At 42.9% G+C, this 20838-nt stretch overlaps 1 protein-coding gene across 11 annotated transcripts in view; it reads right to left on the bottom strand.

Moving 5' to 3' along the window:
* LOC127909977 (putative uncharacterized protein DDB_G0290521) overlaps positions 1 to 20196 on the bottom strand; it is a 43077-nt gene extending 22881 nt beyond the window's left edge. For all 11 annotated transcript variants that reach the window (XR_008073199.1, XR_008073202.1, XR_008073206.1 and 8 more), the window contains exon 1: positions 19785 to 20196. Coding sequence is in view for 1 of the 11 variants with exons in the window: in XM_052472757.1 (XP_052328717.1) it covers positions 19785 to 19851 (67 nt within the window). In the remaining 10 variants the exon portion in view is untranslated. The remainder of the gene's footprint in view (positions 1 to 19784) is intronic.
* Between the last annotated feature and the right edge of the window lie 642 nt (positions 20197 to 20838).

Raw genomic sequence — 20838 nt, 5'->3', positions numbered from 1 at the left:
ACAGCGGGACAGACAGACAGCGGGACAGACAGACAGCGGGACAGACAGACAGCGGCACAGACAGACAGCGGGACAGACAGCGGGACAGACAGCGGGACAGACAGACAGACATCCAATCTTGCAAACTTAACTAGTCCAACGCAATAACGACCTGCCTCTCTCTCGTTGCACTCCACAAGGAGTTACACGAATGCAGTAGACCAAGGTAAGTTGCTAGCTAGCATTAAACTTATCTTATAAAAAACAATCAATCATAATCACTAGTTAACTACACATGGTTGATGATATTACTAGATATTATCTAGCATGTCCTCCGTTGCGTATAATCTGACTGAGCATAAAAGTATCTGACTGAGCGGTGGTAGGCAGAAGCAGGCGCGTAAACATTCATTCAAACAGCACTTTCGTGCATTTTGCCAGCAGCTCTTCGTTGTGCGTCAAGCATTGCGCTGTTTATGACTTCAAGCCTACCAACTCCCGAGATGAGGCTCATGTAACCGAAGTGAAATGGCTAGCTAGTTAGCGCGTGCTAATTGTCGTTGTGTTGCTGGTTCGAGCCCAGGGAGGAGCGAGGAGAGGGACGGAGGCTATACTGTTACACTGGCAATACTAAAATGACTATACAAACATCCAATAGTCAAAGGTTCATGAAATACAAATGGTATAGAGGGAAATAGTCCTATAATTCCTGTAAAACGTCTTACCTGGGAATATTGAAAACTCATGTTAAAAGGAACCACCAGCTTTCATGTTCTCATGAGCAAGGAACTGAAACATTAGCTTTCTTACATAGCACATATTTTACATGGAACATATTGCACTTTTACTTTCTTCTCCAACACTTTGTTTTTGCATTATTTAAACCAAATTGAACATGTTTCATTATTTACTTGAAGCTAAATTGATTTTATTGATGTATTATATTAAGTTAAAATAAGTGTTCATTCAGTATTGTTGTAATTGTCATTATTACAAATACATGTTTTTAAAAAACCGGGCCGATTCATCGTCATTGGCTTTTATGGTCCTCCAATAATCGGTATTGGTATCGGCGTTGAAAAATCATAATCGGTCGACCTCTAGTCTCAACATCAACAGTTCAGAGGAGACTGCGTGAATCAGGCCTTCATGGTCTTATTGCTGCAAAGAAACATCTAATAAAGGACACCAATAAGGAGAAGAGACTTGCTTGGGCCAAGAAACATGGTGGACTGGTGGAAATCTGTCCTTTGGTCTGATGAGTCAAAATTTGACACTTTTGGTTTCAACTGCCTTCTTTGTGAGACGCAGAGTAGGTGAACGGATGATCTCCCCATGTGTGGTTCCCACCGTGAAGCATGGAGGTGGTGGTGTGATGGTACTTTGCTGGTGACACTGTCATTGATTTATTTAGAATTCAAGACACACTTAACAAGCTTGGCTACCACAGCATTCTGCAGCGATACGCCATCCCATCTGGTTTGCACTTAGTGGGAGAATCATTTGTTTTTCAACAGGACAATGACCCAACACACCTCCAGGCTGTGTAAGGGCTATTTGACCAAGAAGGAGAGTGATGGAGTGCTGCATCAGATGACCTGGCCTCCACAATCACCCGATCTCAACCAATTGAGATGGTTTGGGATGAGTTGGACCGCAGAGTGAAGGAAAAGCAGGCAACAAGTGCTGAGCATATGTGGAAACTCCTTCAAGACTGTTGGAAAAGCATTCCAGTTGAAGCTGATAGAGAGAATGCCAAGAGTGTACAAAGCTGTCATCAAGGCAAAGCGTGGCTACTTTGAATAATCTCAAATATAAAATATATTTTGATTTGTTTAACACTTTTTTGGTTACTACATGATTCCATACGTGTTATTTCATAGTTGTAATGTCTTCACTATTATTCTATAATGTAGAAAATAGTAAAAAATAAAGAAAAACCCTTGAATGAGTAGGTGTCCAAACTTTTGACTGGTACTGTGTGTGTGTGTGTGTGTGTGTGTGTGTGTGTGTGTGTGTGTGTGTGTGTGTGTGTGTGTGTGTGTGTGTGTGTGTGTGTGTGTGTGTGTGTGTGTGTGTGTGTGTGTGTGTGTGTGTGTGTGTGTGTCAGCATGCATGCATGCGTGTGTGACAACAGAATAAAAGCTTGAGATGTGGGTGTACAGCACGTGCTGTGCGTCATACCAAGTACAGTAAATCATGTGAGATACAAAGCTGCGATACATGTGCAATACCAAAACATGCTAAGTATGTGACACTATGCAAGAACACATGCCATGACTCATCACAGCCACTTCAAAGTTCTAACTAATAGAACAGGCCATGTGAGCGGCACATCCCCAGCCTGACGAATTGCTCCGCTGCCCTGTCGTTCACCACTGTACATACTTCCGTCTGAGACTGCCATCATTGAAGTTGTTTGTGTTGACGAGAGGCACGGGGAGCGTTGTACAAAACAAAGTCGTCAGCGATTGGATCGTCGCTAGCCAATCAGAGTATCAAAGCCAATGACGAATTTTCAAACCGCCATTTTATTTGGTATTTTATTAGGATCCCCATTAGCTGTTGTGAAAGAAGCAGCTACTCTTCCTGGGGTCCACACAGAACATGAAACATGACATAATACAGAACATTAATAGACAAGAGCAGCTCAGAACAACAGAACAACATATATTTTTATAAATGGAACACATAAAATATCAATACACAAACTGTCTAGGTCCAATAGGGTGGGGTAAGGGTGTGTGTCAGAGCTGTGTGTAAGTAGACTATGCAAACCATTTGGAATTTTCTCCACGTTTCTTATCAGATGAAGAAGTGATGCAGTCAGTCTCTCCTCAACTCTTAGCCAAGACAGACTGGCATGCAAAGTATTTGTATTAGCCCTCTGATTACAACGAAGAGCAAGACGTGCCGCTCTGTTCTGGGCCAGCTGCAGCTGAACTAGGTCTTTCTTTGCAGCATTTGACCACATGCTTTGCTTGCTTTTTGGAGTGTGGTGTCAAAAAAGCAGAGCATCTCTTTATTACAGACCTCTCCCCGTCTTTACAACCATTCAATCTATATGTTTTGACATTGGCGGTTTACAATCTAAGGTAACACCATTTAATGTAGTATCCTCAACTTGTTCAGCCACACCATTCATTACCAGATTCAGCTGAGGTCTAGAGCTGAGGGAATTATTTGTACCAAATACAATGCTCTTAGTTTTAGAGATGTTGACTGTGATGTCTGTTCCTAGGCAGTCATTGCAAATAAGAATTTGTTCTTAACTGACTTGCCTAGTTAAATAAAGGTAAATAAAAGAGATGTTCAGGACCAGTTTATTACTGGCCACCCATTCGAAAACTGACTGTTAAGAGTTTCAGTGACTTCATTAGCTGTGGTTGCTGACACGTATATTGTTGAATCATGGAGACACAGGCTTTGTTTAATGCCAGTGGCAGATCATTGGTAAAAATTGAAAAGAGTAGAGGGCCTAGAGAGCTGCCCTGCGGTACACCACAACTTACATGTTTGACATTAGAGAGGCTTCCATTAAAGAAAACCCTCTGAGTTCTATTAGATCTTTAGCTCTGAATCCACGATATGGCAGAGGTTGAAAATCCATCAAATATAAGTTCTCAGCAACAGGTTATGGTCAATAATATCAATAATATCGAAGGCTGCACTAAAATCTAAATGTATAGATCCCACAATTTTCTTCTTATCAATTTCTTTCAACCAATCATCAGTCATTTCTGTCAGTGCAGTACATGTTGAGTGCCCTTGTCAATAAGCATGCTGAAAGTCTGTTGTCAATTTGTTTACAGAAAAATAGTATTGTATTTGTTCAAACACCATTTTTTCGAACAGTTTGCAAAGAGCTGGCAACAAGATGATAGGGTAGCGGAATAACTTTTGCTTCCCTCCAGGCCTGAGGTTAAACACCTTCCTCTAGACTCAATTTAAAGACATGACAAATAGGAGTGGCCATAGAGTCAGTACCATCCTCAGTAACTTTTCATCTAAGTTGTCAATGCCAGGAGGTTAGTCATTATTGATCGATAACAATACGTATTCCACCTCTCCCACACTAATTTAGAAACTTTCTAAATTACAATGCTTTTCTTTCATTATTTGTTTTTTTAATGTACTAATACGATAGATCACTGTTTGTTGTTGGCATTTCCTTCCTAAGTTTGCCCAAGTAGTAGTAATCATGAAAATAATCCACGCGTTCTGGTTCAGGCCCAACCTATCGGGAATTGCCAGGGACCTCACGATACGATATTATCATGACACTTAGGTGCCGATACGATATGCATTGCAATTCTCATGATTCTGTATTTATTGCAATTTGATCCTGCAATTCTATTGCGATTTGACGTTCCAAACATATTGCTCACTATATGTCTGCTGCATAGAGACAAGAGAGGGTCATGAGAAGAGAGTTTTGATCAGTCTGGGAAATAAAAGTTCTGAAAACATGTTGCCTCACTATTGAAAAATAAGATGGAGAACAAGCTACAGGATGAAAAATACCAGAGTTTTGGAGCAGGTACAACTGACAAGCGTTAGCTAACGCTACCTAGTGTCGATACTTGGCGATACTACTAAATCGATACTTGGCGTGAAATATTGATTATAATATCATCCCAAAATAATATCACGATATGTAACTGTATCAATGTTTTTCACCTATCACTAGTAGCCAGGCAAGCACATCCCTGGGCAATGAGAAACAGTGAGAAACATTTATTTAGATCTCATAAACACAGTCAATACTCATTAGCTATGCTGCTTCATGGAAACTAGCTAAAGCTGCTGCTGCCAGAGTAATGACTGCTGACACTGCTGTGTTTTGGGACTAAGTAGGGAATACTGTAGAGAGCAGAGCAGAGAGCAGAAAGCAGAGCTAGCAGAGAGCAGAGAGCAGAGCTAGCAGAGACCAGGGCTAGCAGAGAGCAGAGCTAGCAGAGAGCAGAGCTAGCAGAGAGCAGAGCAGAGAGCAGAAAGCAGAGCTAGCAGAGACCAGAGCTAGCAGAGAGCAGAGCTAGCAGAGAGCAGAGCAGAGAGCAGAAAGCAGAGCTAGCAGAGACCAGAGCTAGCAGAGACCAGAGCTAGCAGAGTGATGGTGACTTGGCAGAGACCAGAGCTAGCAGAGAGCAGAGCTAGCAGAGAGCAGAGCTAGCAGAGACCAGAGCGAGCAGAGAGCAGAGCTAGCAGAGAGCAGAGCTCGCAGAGACCAGAGCTAGCAGAGACCAGAGCTAGCAGAGAACAGAGCTAGCAGAGAACAGAGCTAGCAGAGACCAGAGCTAGCAGAGACCAGAGCTAGCAGAGTGATGGTGACTTGGCAGAGACCAGAGCTAGCAGAGACCAGAGCTAGCAGAGTGGTGGTGACTTGGCAGAGACCAGAGCTAGCAGAGACCAGAGCTAGCAGAGACCAGAGCTAGCAGAGTGATGGTGACTTGGCAGAGCGTAGAGAGTCAAGGGTGACGGGGGGCATGTTTAATGGTATCAAGTGAAGCCAGCAGGGCATGCCAGTCTCACTGCTCAACGTGGCTGATCACACAGTCCTGTCTCAACCTAACTTCACACACTGCTCTCTCAACCGTACTAGGTAGTAGTTAGTCAAGTATGACACAGTGTTGTCTCAACCTAACTTCACACACTGCTGTCTCAATCGTACTAGGTAGTAGTTAGTCAAGTATGACACAGTGTTGTCTCAACCTAACTGCACACACTGCTATCTCAACCATACTAGGTAGTAGTTAGTCAAGTATGACACAGTGTTGTCTCAACCTAACTTCACACACTGCTGTCTCAATCGTACTAGGTAGTAGTTAGTCAAGTATGACACAGTGTTGTCTCAACCTAACTTGGGAGTCAAGTATGATTCAATCAGTACTTTATCAAAGTGTTCCATCTTTATGCAAAAGTATTCATGTATTTGACCTAATAAAAAGCAGCGATTAATGATATTAACATAGACCACTGAGAGGCTTTAACACATCTGACAGATACTCAACACTAATTACCCAGATGAGATGAGATGACCCTACTTAAGAACTCACGTTCAAATCATTCAAGAGGGAGAAACTAAACACAACTATTAACAGAGTGTGTGTTTAAAAGCATAGCCATGTTGAATTGACAAGGCTGCCGTTGGGTATAAAGAGCAGCACAAGCCTGAGGGGGAAGTGAGTCAAGGGTCAACACAACAACAACACCACCACACCACAACACAACACAGCAGAGCCCATATGATTCACAGCAGAACTGATCAGATCTAAAAAGATATCTCTGCAGGAAAGAAAATGGAGGACAGAGGAGGAGAGAGGATGACAGTGGAGGACAGTGGAGGACAGAGGAGGAGAGTGGGGGACAGAGGAGGAGAGAGGGGGACAGAGGAGGACAGAGGAGGAGAGACGAGGACAGAGGAGGACAGAGGAGGAGAGAGGAGGACAGAGGAGGAGAGTGGGGGACAGAGGAGGACAGAGGAGGAGAGTGGGGGACAGAGGAGGACAGAGGAGGAGAGAGGAGGACAGAGGAGGACAGTGGAGGACAGAGGAGGACAGAGGAGGAGAGACGAGGACAGAGGAGGACAGTGGAGGACAGAGGAGGAGAGTGGGGGACAGAGGAGGAGAGTGGAGGAGAGAGGAGGACAGAGGAGGACAGTGGAGGAGAGAGGAGGACAGAGGAGGACAGAGGGGGACAGAGGCAGGAGAGTGGAGGACAGAGGAGGAGAGAGGAGGACAGAGGAGGCAGCCGGCGAGTGTTTCACTGTTTTCCTGGAACAGACAGGAGGTGACCTTGTTCCTGATGCTGCCAGGGAAAAGACGTGACGGGAAGGAAAGAGAAAGTCTACGTCCCAAATGACACTCCATTCCCTATGTAGCGCACTCCTTTTTACCATGGCCCATTCAGCTCTGGGTAAAAGTAGTGCACTATATAGGGAATAGGGTGCTATTTGGGATGCATACAAAACCACAGAGACACAGGAGGCCAACTTAGCCTCGGCAGGTAGGCAATCAGTCACGGTTCAATCATAGTAATGGAAAAACAGTGTGGCGTCATTATAGAGATAGAGAAGGTAATCGATTGAGTTATGGACAGATGGAACAGATGGACCAGAAGGAAGCCCTGTTACGGTCAACCCACTATCACAAACGGTTGTGAAATAAACACAAATTACTTGTCAATTTTTTTGTGTCTCTGTGGTTGTTGTTGTTGATGTATTGTTGCATATAACGTGAAGGTCTAGCAAACCAAACATTGCATGTCCGAATCACATGATGGACAACTTTAGCATTTTAGCTAATTAGGAACTACTTACTACTTTTTAACTAGTTAGCTGGCATTAAGCTAACCCTTACCCTTACCTTAAATAAAAAGGTCAAATAGAAAATGGAATTAGTTATGAAGAAAATTGTGTATTAGACACGAATGCGCTATGAAGAAGAAAATCGTGCATTCTTTTCTTTGTGTGCCCGTCACGATTATCACATGTATTTCAGAATAATCTGCGATAGTGGTTACAGTAGATCCCTGTATCAGAGGTGTAGTCTGCCTGCTTCTCTCCTGTGGTTCTGCTTGAAAAATAAAGGATGCAAGGACCAGGGATATTATTTGTAAACAACCAAAAGAAAATGGTTGCACAGTCACAGGTGGATGACTATCAACCCAGAGAACGGTGGGGTCTTTAATCAGAGCACATCCCTCGCAAGGCCTCAGGGCAGTACGGTATCCCAGGGTGTGTTCTCAGAGCATGCACAGATCAACCGGCAGGCATATTTACTGGAATTTTCAACCTCTCCTTGTCCCAGTCTGTAATCCTCACGTCTTTAACTGACCACCATCATTCCTGTTCCTAAAAACTCTTAAGGCTTCATGCCACAATGACTACTGCCCTCACATCTGTAATAATGAAGAGCTTTGAAAGACTGGTTATGGCACACATCAACTCCATCATCCCAGACACCCTTGAAACCCACTCAAATTTGCAAACCGCCCCAACAGATCCATAGACAACGCAATCTCAATTGCACTCCACACTGCCCTCACCCACCTAGATAAGACGAATACCTGTGTAAGAACGCTGTTCATTGACTACAGCTCAAAGTTCAACACCATTGTCCCCTCAAAGCTCGTCACCAATGCTTAAGACCATGGGACTGAACACCGCCCTCTGCAACTGGATCCTGGACTTCCTGACGGGCCACCCCCAGGTGGTAAGGGTAGGCAACATCACCTCCACCACGCTAACTCTCAAGACTGGGGCCCCCTCAGGGGCGCGTGCTTAGTCCCCTCCTATACTCGCTGTTCACCCACAACTGTGTGGCCACATACAACTCCAACACCATCATTAAGTTTGCTGATGACACGACAGTGGTTGGCCTGATCACCGGCGACGATGAGACAGCCTATAGGGAGGAGGTCAGAGACCTGACAGTGTGGTGCCGGGACAACAACCTCTCCCTCAATGTCAGTCAGACCAAGGAGCTGATTGTGGACTACAGGAAAGGGGGGAATTCCCCCATCCACATCAACGAGGGGGCTGCAGTGGAGTGTGTCGAGAGCTTCAAGTTCCTCGGTGTTCAAATCACGAAGGACTTAAAATGGTCCACATACAAACGTACAGTTGTGAAGAAGGCGTGACAGCACCTCTTCCCCCTCAGGAGGTTGAAAAGGTTTGGCAAAAAAAGAATTCAACCTGTTTTCACTTTGTCAATATGGGGTATTGTGTGTAGATTGATGAAAAAAAACATGTTTTAATCCATTTTAGAATAAGGTTGTAACGCAACAAAATCAACAAAAAAGTCAAGGTGCCTGAATACTTTCCGAATGCACTGTATATTGAATGGGTAAAATAAAACCTGTTAAATCAGATTAACTTGTGTAGATCAATGAAGTATTTCACCCATATTTATGCATACTGCCATTTAAATCAGTAGGTGTGTTAATCATTACATACAAACAATGCAGCAATCTGCTTGTAACAAAGTCTATTCAAGTTTAATGCAAAGGGTGGACAGATGTCATCCTACCAGCTTGCATAGCAAGACATCAAGTACTTAACACCTAAAATGGATTCAATTGTATCAAAATGACCAAAGTCAACTTTAACGGTGTGATAATCCTGCCTCGGGGACATGTACTGTAAAACTGTGTGCTGCTGGAGAAGAGAAGAAGAGAGGAAAGAAAGTGCCTCTGGTCTGGTTGTAATACAATAGCTAGTCAGAGAGGGACCTGACTAACTGACAGATTCAACAGGCACTATAATGAATATGATGGATGACCTCACTTCCTGGATCTGGATCCAGATAATAATAATAATAATAATAACAGTAGTAATAATAGTAATAATAGTAATAATAGTAATAATAGTAATAATAGTAATAATAATAATAATAATAATACATTATATTTATATTGCGCTTTTCAAGGACCTAAAGTCACTTAATACAAATAAAGAACCCAGGCAGAAGTGAAGATTGAATGAAACTACAATAGATTGAATATTGTTCTAACAAATCAAGGACAAAAATGGAGAAATATGAAACTATGAGAATAACAAAAATATCCAATAACTAGGCCTATGCTTCAACAGTAGCTCAAATTAAACCATGCATATTAAAACGCTATACTGTGTGTTTAGCAACACTAATTAGTGAGTAATCTGCATAAATATGCATGTAACCACACTTTAAAAGCAAATTAACATGAGAAGCATGGACTAGATAAAAACACATTGTCTTGTTAGCCATTGTCTCTCCATCTTAATTATTCACATTGTGACCCCCTTTTTCCTGCTACCTCGAATTACACACATCCTGCTTTTAACTCCATCTAAATCTGCGATGCAGTTTCACAGTTTTAAAAACAGAATCGAACACACACACCTTTCCTCAGATAAAATCAACCAAATGCCTTTTGTAACTTAGAAACATATTCCATCAATGTTTCTGTATTTCATTTACAATAAATTTGCTCATATTTCAAAAAAAAAAAAAAAGTTTTCATTTTGTCATTATAGGTTACTGCGTGTAGATGGGTGACAAACAACATAAATGTAATCCATTTTAAATTCAGGCTGTAACACAACAAAATGTGGAATAAGTCAAGGGGTAGGAAGACCACCCGAAGGCACTGCAGCTGTATTTCTTACGTACCGAATATTGAATTGGCTACAAAGGAAATCCTAGTCGTCACAAAGCAGAGTTGAGGCACCGACTACAACCCTACAACTGGCATATAATGTTAAACTCATGACTGTGTTCTGTTTTCTTTTAATCTGTAAGGAAGCATTTCAATAAAATTGGATATTTGGGTAAGAAAGGTAGTAACAAGGGCTAACGGATGAGGCAATAGTTTACCGTTAAAAACAATAGCATTTTAACATAGCTCATAGCCAGACATGAAAGGTCTTCCTCATATTCAACAGTCTTCTCGTCATCCCTGCCACTGATGGCCGTTTTCGGCTCAAGGGGAGCTCTTATATTCAAATCCAAGGCAAGAACATTTCTTACATTCTTACCATGTTGTTGTCTTGTGCTATTTTGTTTGTCGGGCAGAGTGGCTCGTGTCTAATTCAAGCATGTGGGAGTGATCATGGGAGTGACGCAGCTAAGGTGGCAAAGCGAGGGTACTGGGACTTTCCAAGTTTACCAATAGAATAACCAGTGCTTGGGCCTCCCGAATGGTGATAGAGGTGTCACTACAGACCGGGTTGTGACCGGGAGTCCCATAGGGCAGTGCACAATTGGCCCAGAATCTACGGGTTAAAGGAGGAGCTTTACTTGACTCATCGAGCTCTAGCGACTCCTTGTGACGGGTGGGGCACTTGCAGGCTGACCTTGGTCCTCAGTTGAACGGTGTTTCTTCCGACACATTAGTGCGGCTGGGTTCCGGGTTAAGCGGTCGGGTGTTAAGAAGATAAAGCTGATGTTTAGGCTACAGTGTGTTGGGTTAGACCAGGCCTGATGTTTAGACTACAGTGTGGTGTAATAGACCAGGGCTGATGTTTAGGCTACAGTGTGGTGTGTTAGACCAGGGCTGATGTTGAGGCTACAGTGTGTTGGGTTAGACCAGGGCTGATGTTTAGGCTACAGTGTGTTGTGTTAGACCAGGGCTGATGTTTAGGCTACAGTGTGGTGTAATAGACCAGGGCTGATGTTTAGGCTACAGTGTGGTGTATTAGACCAGGGCTGATGTTTAGGCTACAGTGTGGTGTATTAGACCAGGGCTGATGTTTAGGCTACAGTGTGGTGTAATAGACCAGGGCTGATGTTTAGGCTACAGTGTGGTGTATTAGACCAGGGCTGATGTTTAGGCTACAGTGTGGTGTATTAGACCAGGGCTGATGTTTAGGCTACAGTGTGTTGTATTAGACCAGGGCTGATGTTTAGGCTACAGTGTGTTGTAATAGACCAGGGCTGATGTTTAGGCTACAGTGTGGTGTAATAGACCAGGGCTGATGTTTAGGCTACAGTGTGGTGTATTAGACCAGGGCTGATGTTTAGGCTACAGTGTGGTGTATTAGACCAGGGCTGATGTTTAGGCTACAGTGTGGTGTATTAGACCAGGGCTGATGTTTAGGCTACAGTGTGGTGTATTAGACCAGGGCTGATGTTTAGGCTACAGTGTGGTGTAATAGACCAGGGCTGATGTTTAGGCTACAGTGTGTTGTAATAGACCAGGGCTGATGTTTAGGCTACAGTGTGGTGTAATAGACCAGGGCTGATGTTTAGGCTACAGTGTGGTGTATTAGACCAGGGCTGATGTTTAGGCTACAGTGTGGTGTATTAGACCAGGGCTGATGTTTAGGCTACAGTGTGGTGTATTAGACCAGGGCTGATGTTTAGGCTACAGTGTGGTGTAATAGACCAGGGCTGATGTTTAGGCTACAGTGTGGTGTATTAGACCAGGGCTGATGTTTAGGCTACAGTGTGGTGTATTAGACCAGGGCTGATGTTTAGGCTACAGTGTGGTGTATTAGACCAGGGCTGATGTTTAGGCTACAGTGTGGTGTATTAGACCAGGGCTGATGTTTAGGCTACAGTGTGGTGTATTAGACCAGGGCTGATGTTTAGGCTACAGTGTGGTGTATTAGACCAGGGCTGATGCTACCATGATTACGGATAATCCCAAATGAATTGTTAAATAAATAATGACTGAGAAAGTTACAGATGCCAAATATCATACCCCCAAGACATGCTAGACCAGGGGTGGGCAAACGTTTTGGCTCGAGGGCCACATCGGGATTTTGAAATTCAACGGAGGACACACGGCTCTCGACCTTCGACCTCTCCCGAGTCCGTATGGGAGTTGCAGCGATGGGATAAGACTGTATCTACCAATTGGATACCACAAAATTGGGGAGAAAAAAGGGGAAATATATATATATATAATAATACAACTTTAAAAAATGTTGTGGTCTCGCAGGCTGGATTGAAGTGCCCGGTGGACCGTACTTTACCCCCCTTTTGCTAGCCTCTCACAATTACAATAACAGGAGAGGTTAGAATTTTTTTTTTTTTGGGGGGTGATATTTGTGCGTCTAACTTTCTCACGCATCATTATTCACGGTTCCCTCAGGAAACATGATTCATTACAAATAGAATGAAAAAAACTGTAATATCCTAAACATAAACCACCAATTTAGCAAATCCCATTGGTGTTTCATATGAGGGTTTCAGCATGAAATCGAGAGCTTGGGACTATGAGGTTGTATCTGCATTTATGTCCAAATGTTGTTATTGACATAGCCTTGTTCTATTCAATGTGCTCTACCTATATCTTAATACCCCAATTCATGTTGCTAAGTTCAGAAGAATAAAATATAGAAATACCTGACACCATTCAAACCAATAAGGGTTCGGAACTTCAAAGCCAATCATCTCCTCTTTTTGCAGATAGAAACTTATAGTCAGACAGAATAACAACAACATATCCAGAAAAACGCATGTCAGAAATGTTATAAATTGATTTGCATTTTAATGAGGGAAATAAGTATTTGACCCCTGTGCAAAACATGACTTAGTACTTGGTGGCAAAACCCTTGTTGGCAATCATAGAGGTCACATACATTTCTCGTAGTTGGTCACCAGGTTTGCACACATCTCAGGAGGGATTTTGTCCCACTCCTCTTTGCAGATCTTCTCCAAGTCATTAAGGTTTCGAGGCTGACGTTTGGCAACTCAAACCTTCAGCTCCCTCCACAGATTTTCTATGGGATTAAGGTCTGGAGACTGGCTAGGCCACTCCAGGACCTTGATGTGCTTCTTCTTGAGCCACTCCTTTGTTGCCTTGGCCGTGTGTATGGGGTCATTGTCATGCTGGAATACCAATCCACGATCCATTTTCAATGCCATGGCGGAGGAAAGGAGGTTCTCACCCAAGATTTGACGGTACATGGCCCCGTCCATCGTCCCTTTGATGCGGTGAAGTTGTCCTGTCCCCTTAGCAGAAAAACACCCCCAAACCATAATGTTTCCACCTCCATGTTTGACGGTGGGGATGGTGTTCTTGGGGTCATAGGTAGCATTCCTCCCCCTCCAAACACGGCGAGTTGAGTTGATGCCGAAGAGCCACATTTTGGTCTCATCTGACCACAACACTTTCACCCAGTTTGCCAATGAACATCTGAATGATTCAGAGGACAACTTCGGACAGGCATGTATATGTGCTTTCTTGAGCAGGGGGACCTTGCGGGCGCTGCAGGATTTCAGTCCTTCATGGCACAGTGTGTTACCAATTGTTTTCTTGGTGACTATGGTCCCAGCTGCCTTGAGATCATTGACAAGATCCTCCTGTGTAGTTCTGGGCTGATTCCTCACCATTCTCATGACTATTGCAACTCCACGAGGTGAGAACTTGCATGGAGCCCCAGGCCGAGGGAGATTGATAGTTCTTTTGTATTTCTTCCATTTGCGAATAATCGCACCTGTTGTCACCTTCTCACCAAGCTGCTTGGCGATGGTCTTGTAGCCCATTCCAGCCTTCTGTAGGTCTACAATCTTGTCCCTGACATCCATGGTGGAGAGTTTGGAATCTGATTGATTGCTTCTGTGGACATGTGTCTTTTATACAGGTAACAAACTGAGATTAGGAGCACTCCCTTTAAGAGTGTGCTCCTAATCTCAGCTCTTTACCTGTATAAAAGATACCTCTTTCTGATTGAGAGGGGGTCAAATACTTCTCTTCTCTCATTAAAATGCAAATCAATTTACAACATTTTTGACATGCATTTTTCTGGATTGTTTTGTTGTTATTCTGTCTCTCACTGTTCAAATAAACCTACCAAAATGATAGACTGATCATGTCTTTGTCAATGGGCAAATGTACAAAATCAGCAGGGGATCAAATACTTTTTTCCCTCACTGTAGATGCTTTTTTCGTTAATTAGGCTAAATACCATATGAACCATATGGTCTATCTACTAGAAACTCATTGACAATACGGACACCGTTTTTTAAAAAGTATATGAATACATTTTGTTAAAGTTATTCAAGTATAAATTACCAGATTTTCAGTTAATTACCAATCCATGACAAAATTACTGCATATTTGAGTAACTTTGGTAAATTGCCAATAGCTTTGCAATCCTAGATATAACTATTTCTGTCACAGAATTCCATTGTTTCTCCCTTCCTATATGTGTAATATAATGTTTTGACACAGTAAAATTGATCTCTGAGGAAAATATGAGAGGCCTAGAGACATGTTAAGGATTCCTCAGTAATTGAAAACTTACGTTAGTCATCAATGACTTCAGTGTTTTACAATGGGAACGGAAACGTGAGCCCGTCTCTGGATAGGTTGCTATCCCAAATAGCACCCTATTCCTTACATAGTAACCTACTTTTGACGAGAATCCAATAGGGAATAGGGTGCCATTTGGGACGACCGCTAAGGCGATGACCTCGTCTGTCTCTATACACTACAGGATGTCTCTATGCACTACAGGATGGAGCTCTTCCTCTAGTTCCTGTGGGAGAGGTCAGTGACCATGGTCCTGATTTCTACCAGCTTGAGCTGCACGGTGAGTGTGTGTATGTGGCTGCTACTGCTCGCTGACGTGGAGCGCTCTGGGCTCGGTTTCCCGATAGCAATGGAACTTTAGCTTCGGAGTGTTTTAACGATAAGTCGTTCCTGCAACGGACAAAGACGTAACACGCGTTTCTCAAAACACCAGCAGAGAGAATGTCCACGAAGTGCGTCGTGGAGACATACGTCGATACTTATAGGATCGAGAGAAGAAGAAAGAAAAAGGCAGCGATGCTCTCGGATCAGTTATTACCATTCAAATCTTACCTTAACATTATAATTATTCCACAATACTGACGACGCATCAGCTCCTAGAAAGATATTATTATCATTGGCGGCAAATATTGAGGTGACTTATTCTAATATAAATCTCCTGAATAAGGATGTGTAAATCGAAGCTTTGGCACATCATGTTGCTACACACCATGAAATATATTGAGGCAGAAATGACAGACAGTCGCCTACAATTAGCAAAGTAATCGAATCAAAACGTATTTTATTTCTCACATGCGCTGAATACAACCTTACAACCTTACCGTGAAATGATTACTTACAAGCCGACAATGCAGTCCAAGAAATAGAATTAAGAAAATATTTACTTTAAAAATGTACTTACTTAAAATGTATTTACTTTAAAAAATATATATATAATAATATAGATCTCAATTGAATGAACATGACATTTATTTAAATATTATTTAGTTATATGCCTGTGTGGCCTGTACTGTTAATTATCTTTTAAATTTGGTCATATGGGTTTTCATTTCAAACATTGTTTTATCCTTGTTTGTAACAATTCCAATGACATTATCAACTTTGTATTTATAGTCAGCTTAGTTCGGTCGCAGAGAAACAGACATCTTGATTCTATGTTTAGCAGATATATTCTATGTAGGCCTGTATCTAACGAAACACTTGGCTGTTCTAAGTGGTCTGAGGCAGTCAGTCGGTAAATAACAAGCGTTTTCAAGTGCAACTTTATTAACAATGGTTTTGGGAAACAGCTCTGAGATGTAACATTGCTCCTATGATCTTAGCCTGAGCCGTGTTTCTACATCGCATTGCTTGCTGTTTGGGGTTTTAGGCTGGGTTTCTGTATAGCACTTTCTCACATCTGCTGACATAAAAAGGGCTTTATAAATACATTTAATTGATTGATTAAAGGGATACTTCGGGATTTTGGGAATTGCCAGAGTCAGATGAACTTATGGATACCATTTTATGTCGCTGCATCCAGTATGAAGGAAGTTAGAGAGAGTTTTGTGAGCCAATGCTAACTAGTGTTAGTGCAATGACTGTAAGTCTGTAGTATCTACTAGCGTGCTACCAGTTACCATGTACTTCCAGTCATTACACTAATGCTAGTTAGCAAGTCCGCTAAAGCAAGTTAGCAACTTCCTTCGAACGGGACACGGAGAGATACAAATGGTTTCCACGAGTTCATCTGACTCTGAGGAAGGAGATAAAGGGCTTCATTGCCAAAATCCTGAAGTATCCCTTTAAGATGTTTTTTAGGAAGCTGAGCCCAGATCTGTCTGCCTGAGAAACAGACACCTCCCTCCCTCCCTCCTCAGACGCCTACTGACCCAGCTAATGCCACAATAACATCCCTAGCTACCCTCCTGACCCGTCACTCCCCCCTGCTCGCTCGCAGAAGATATGGGCCTCTGGAGAAGAATACCTCACATTCTAACATGGCCCTTCCACACCCATCCCAACCCCTCCTCTCCCCCGAATGCACAAACACACAGTACCCCTGCCAATAGGAGACAAAACTGAAACTGACCATTTCAATATGTCTGACTTAAAGGAGAAATGAGAGAAGGTACTTTGTTATTTTCCGTAGTCAGTCTACCCCTGTAATTCAGCCCCTCTCTTAGCATTAAATGTAATGGATGCTGTAGGCTAAATAGAAGGTAATCACAACACGGTATGCAAAATGTTATCTTAATCATGTGTATTACAGTTGAAAAACAAATGGTTTTGTCATCAAAAACAGTCAACTGTTTTAATGAGAGAGAATGAGAGAACTTCTGTGGTGGTGGGGGTGGGGGTTGTGCTGAAGCCCAAATCTACGTCTGAGTCCCAAATGGTATCCTATTCCTATATAGTGCACTACTTTGGACCAGAGCCCATAGAGCTCTGGTCAAAATAAGTGCTCTATGTAGGGGATAGGGTACGATTTGGGACACAGACTACATTTCCAGGCCAACTGTGATCTTGAATGTGGGCCAGGAACATTGCATCAGGAAAACTTTGAGAGAGTGGAAGAGGGTCCACGTCAGTCCAGGTCCCATGATTACTTCCACAGAAGAGAAGCTCTATTGTCTTGGAGCTCTATTCAAAGTTCTCCAGTTTAAAAAAAACAAATTTGCAACCAAGAAGATAAATAAAATCTTCAACAAGGCGTGTTTTAAAACGTAAAAAAAACTTTTGTCAGTTCAGATCGTGACTGATAGTAGGCCTTATATACCACGGAACAGACTTACAAACACTTGCAGTCAGTGATATCATATACAATATCACACATGCTCAAAAACACTTTCTGTTTGCATTAAACAAAAGCTGATTCATTGTCTTGACGAGGAAACGGGTGCCTCACTGCCATTCCTTTTGTGGTCCCAAATAGCACCCTATTCCTTTTACAGCGCACTACCTCTGACCAAGGTCCATAGGGCTCCAGTCAAAAGTAGTGTACTATAGAGGGAATAGGGGGGCCATTCGGGATGTAACCCTTTTGTGAGCTGCAAACAGAGCTTCTTGGAGGGGCTTAGTCTCATGGCTGCCTCAACTACAAAGCCACTAATGTTGCTCTTACAAGAGGATTCTGGTGCTTGTCTCGCTGTCTCAATGTCATGGTGGTCCTCTAGCCCCCGGGGCTTCACATAGCTAACCCTATCCCTGAAGTGTCCCTCTACAGTCAGTGTCCCTCTACAGTCAGTGTCCCTCTACAGTCAGTGTCCCTCTACAGTCAGTGTCCCTCTCCAGTCAGTGTCCCTCTCCAGTCAGTGTCCCTCTACAGTCAGTGTCCCTCTACAGTCAGTGTCCCTCTACAGTCAGTGTCCCTCTACAGCCAGTGTCCCTCTACAGTCAGTGTCCCTCTACAGTCTACCCAGCATCATGGCACTGCTCCAAGAGAGATGACGGGGGGGTCAAGGGGAGAGTCTAACTGCAGTATGGTCGCGTCCAAAATGGCCGCCTATTCCATATAAAGTGTCTGTCTGTCTCTTTCTCTGTCTGTCTGTCTCTTTCTCTGTCTGTCTGTCTGACTGTCTGTCTGTCTGCATAGAGCAGAGCAAACCTATTCCACAGGAAAGGGAAACTATCATAAAAGCAGCGTGAGAAACAGGGTTCTCCTGTCACAGTGCTGGAGGTCAAATCAAACACAGGACAAGAGAAACAGGGTTCTCCTGTCACAGTGCTGGAGGTCAAATCAAACACAGGACAAGACAAACAGGGTTCTCCTGTCACAGTGCTGGAGGTCAAATCAAACACAGGACAAGAGAAACAGGGTTCTCCTGTCACAGTGCTGGAGGTCAAATCAAACACCAGCCACAGGACAAGAGAAACAGGTTTCTCCTCTCACAGTGCTGGAGGTCAGTAGTACTGTGCTTCTGGAATGATGAAGAGCTGCAGCACAGCGGTTCTGCCTCCATCAAGTGCCTGCCTTCCTCATCAAGAGGAAGAGCAGGGTTACCCTTACCAGCCTCCAGTGACCAAACCATCCACAAGACTAGAGGAATACAACAAGGTACATCCCAATATGTTAGCCTATTGTTCACACCATCAAATCACCATTCAAACACAAATGTTATTACAAGGCATTATGATGGTCAAGATAACAGCCATCACTGCTATCAGCTGGTTCATGACTAGAGGGTGTAATCAGACCAGGCCAGACCACTGCTATCAGCTGGTTCATGACGAGAGGGTGTAATCAGACCAGGCCAGACCACTGCTATCAGCTGGTTCATGACGAGAGGGTGTAATCAGACCAGGCCAGACCACTGCTATCAGCTGGTTCATGACTAGAGGGTGTAATCAGACCAGGCCAGACCACTGCTAGCTCTGGTCCAGGGCGAACGTGCACTAGGCCTTGGACCAGATCTAACTGACTGCATGGGCCAGGTTTACTGCTGGAATATTATTGTTTGTTACCAAGGTGCTGGTCTGCTATGGTAATCTATTTTGAGGTATAGGGTTTGACGCTGACAGCAACTGGACACTGTAGAGACACCAGCAGATTTCCAAAGTCAGGTTAATTTGAAAACTGCATTGTTTGTTGTGCCTGGTGCTGGATTGGTTCATTGGTATTGGAAGGTAATAAAGAATTACACATAGGTCGCAGTATTTCCCAGCTCTCTGGCCAAGGAACGATGTCAGGGCATTTTGCACTATATTGACACTATGCATCTTTCTGGTCATTTAATCCGTAAGTGCAGGCGGCCAAAAGGCAACAAAAAAAACCGGCATTGCTGCTTTGGTGAAAAAAATGTCTGTTAGGAATAGTAGGGTATCAATCAGTAAGATATGAATTGTTTTTTTTTAATGGATGTTTATGTTAATGCCTATTCAAATGATTTTGATTGAACAGATCAAACACAATGCATATGCGCAGGCACAGATTTTATCAACACGTCCATGAATACCAACACATTTACTCCAAGCATTCAATCCCCCCACTGTTGAAATATATGTGATTGTTAATTTGATCCTTTAGCACCGCATTAAGTGTGGCTAATGTGTCTTATGGTGGCGAGTATAAAATAACTTACATGTATCTGTTAATGTCAGTTTTTCCTCAATGTTTTTCTCAAGATCGTTGTATTCCATTTTTTCCATTCAAGCGGTTGTCAGTCCCTTTCCAGTTGCAGTCATTCCTCAAATATATCGAAGGACAGGAGAAAAACTCTCTGTATACTCAGATCACCAACATGCTCTTCGTAAATCCAAGAGGGAACGGTAGGGGAATCAAATGAAAGAATAACTAGACAGAAAAATCACGATGACAAGTAGTCTATGTACGTCTCTCTTATTTACTCTTGAACTACAGACCCTGTCACTGTCAGATCATATTGTATGACAAATTAATATCAACAGAGTTGACCAAAGGAAAAGTCCGAGCTAGGCAGAGACTTAATCGTAGCAATAGGACTGCTTGTCGAATATCTGTACCGGACGGACAGCCGCTGCCTGCCTCTCTGATTGACTGTACCATCTATCTTACCGGGGGTTAAGCAAAACCCGGTGCACCTACTGATCAAAAATAATTTCACCGACAAAAAATGTTACCAAATGTTTAACACGTCTCGATAATTGATTTCAAGTTGCATTTTTGTGCACTTAGAGTATATGGTTTGACGGGGGAAATGGGAGAATATATCGAGCTTGCAAAACAACGATCCCCCTGTTAGAAATGGTTGCAGCCATCAGATACACACGCTGAACACTCAAAGCAATGTATCTATCTAAGGAGCCCACAGACATCTGTGCTATAGTCATAATAACAGTTTAATGCAGCATTATTAACATGTCATTCATCAAAAGAGGGTTCTTAACATGATCTCTTGAATTCAAATAAGCTGCCCGTTGCAGTTGGACCTGCATGTTTTCTCATTTGGGTTGCTCTTTATTTTTTTTATGTGAGGCAATCAATGGATGGAACGAATAGTCTCACGTGAATCATTTCTGTTTTTATTCATTCAGCCTGTAGTTTGACACTGTGACACGATCGTTAAGAATTAATGCGACCTTCCTTTTCACTGTAGGTGACACATTTATCCTGCAGTCAGAGGTTAAAGTCCAGTGTCTATTTTCCATTTAGGTAAG

Source organism: Oncorhynchus keta, chromosome 20, assembly GCF_023373465.1.
Source record: "Oncorhynchus keta strain PuntledgeMale-10-30-2019 chromosome 20, Oket_V2, whole genome shotgun sequence".
Lineage (NCBI taxonomy): Eukaryota > Metazoa > Chordata > Actinopteri > Salmoniformes > Salmonidae > Oncorhynchus > Oncorhynchus keta.
Note: the sequence above shows the minus strand (reverse complement) of the source record. Positions and strands in the feature narration are given on the sequence as shown.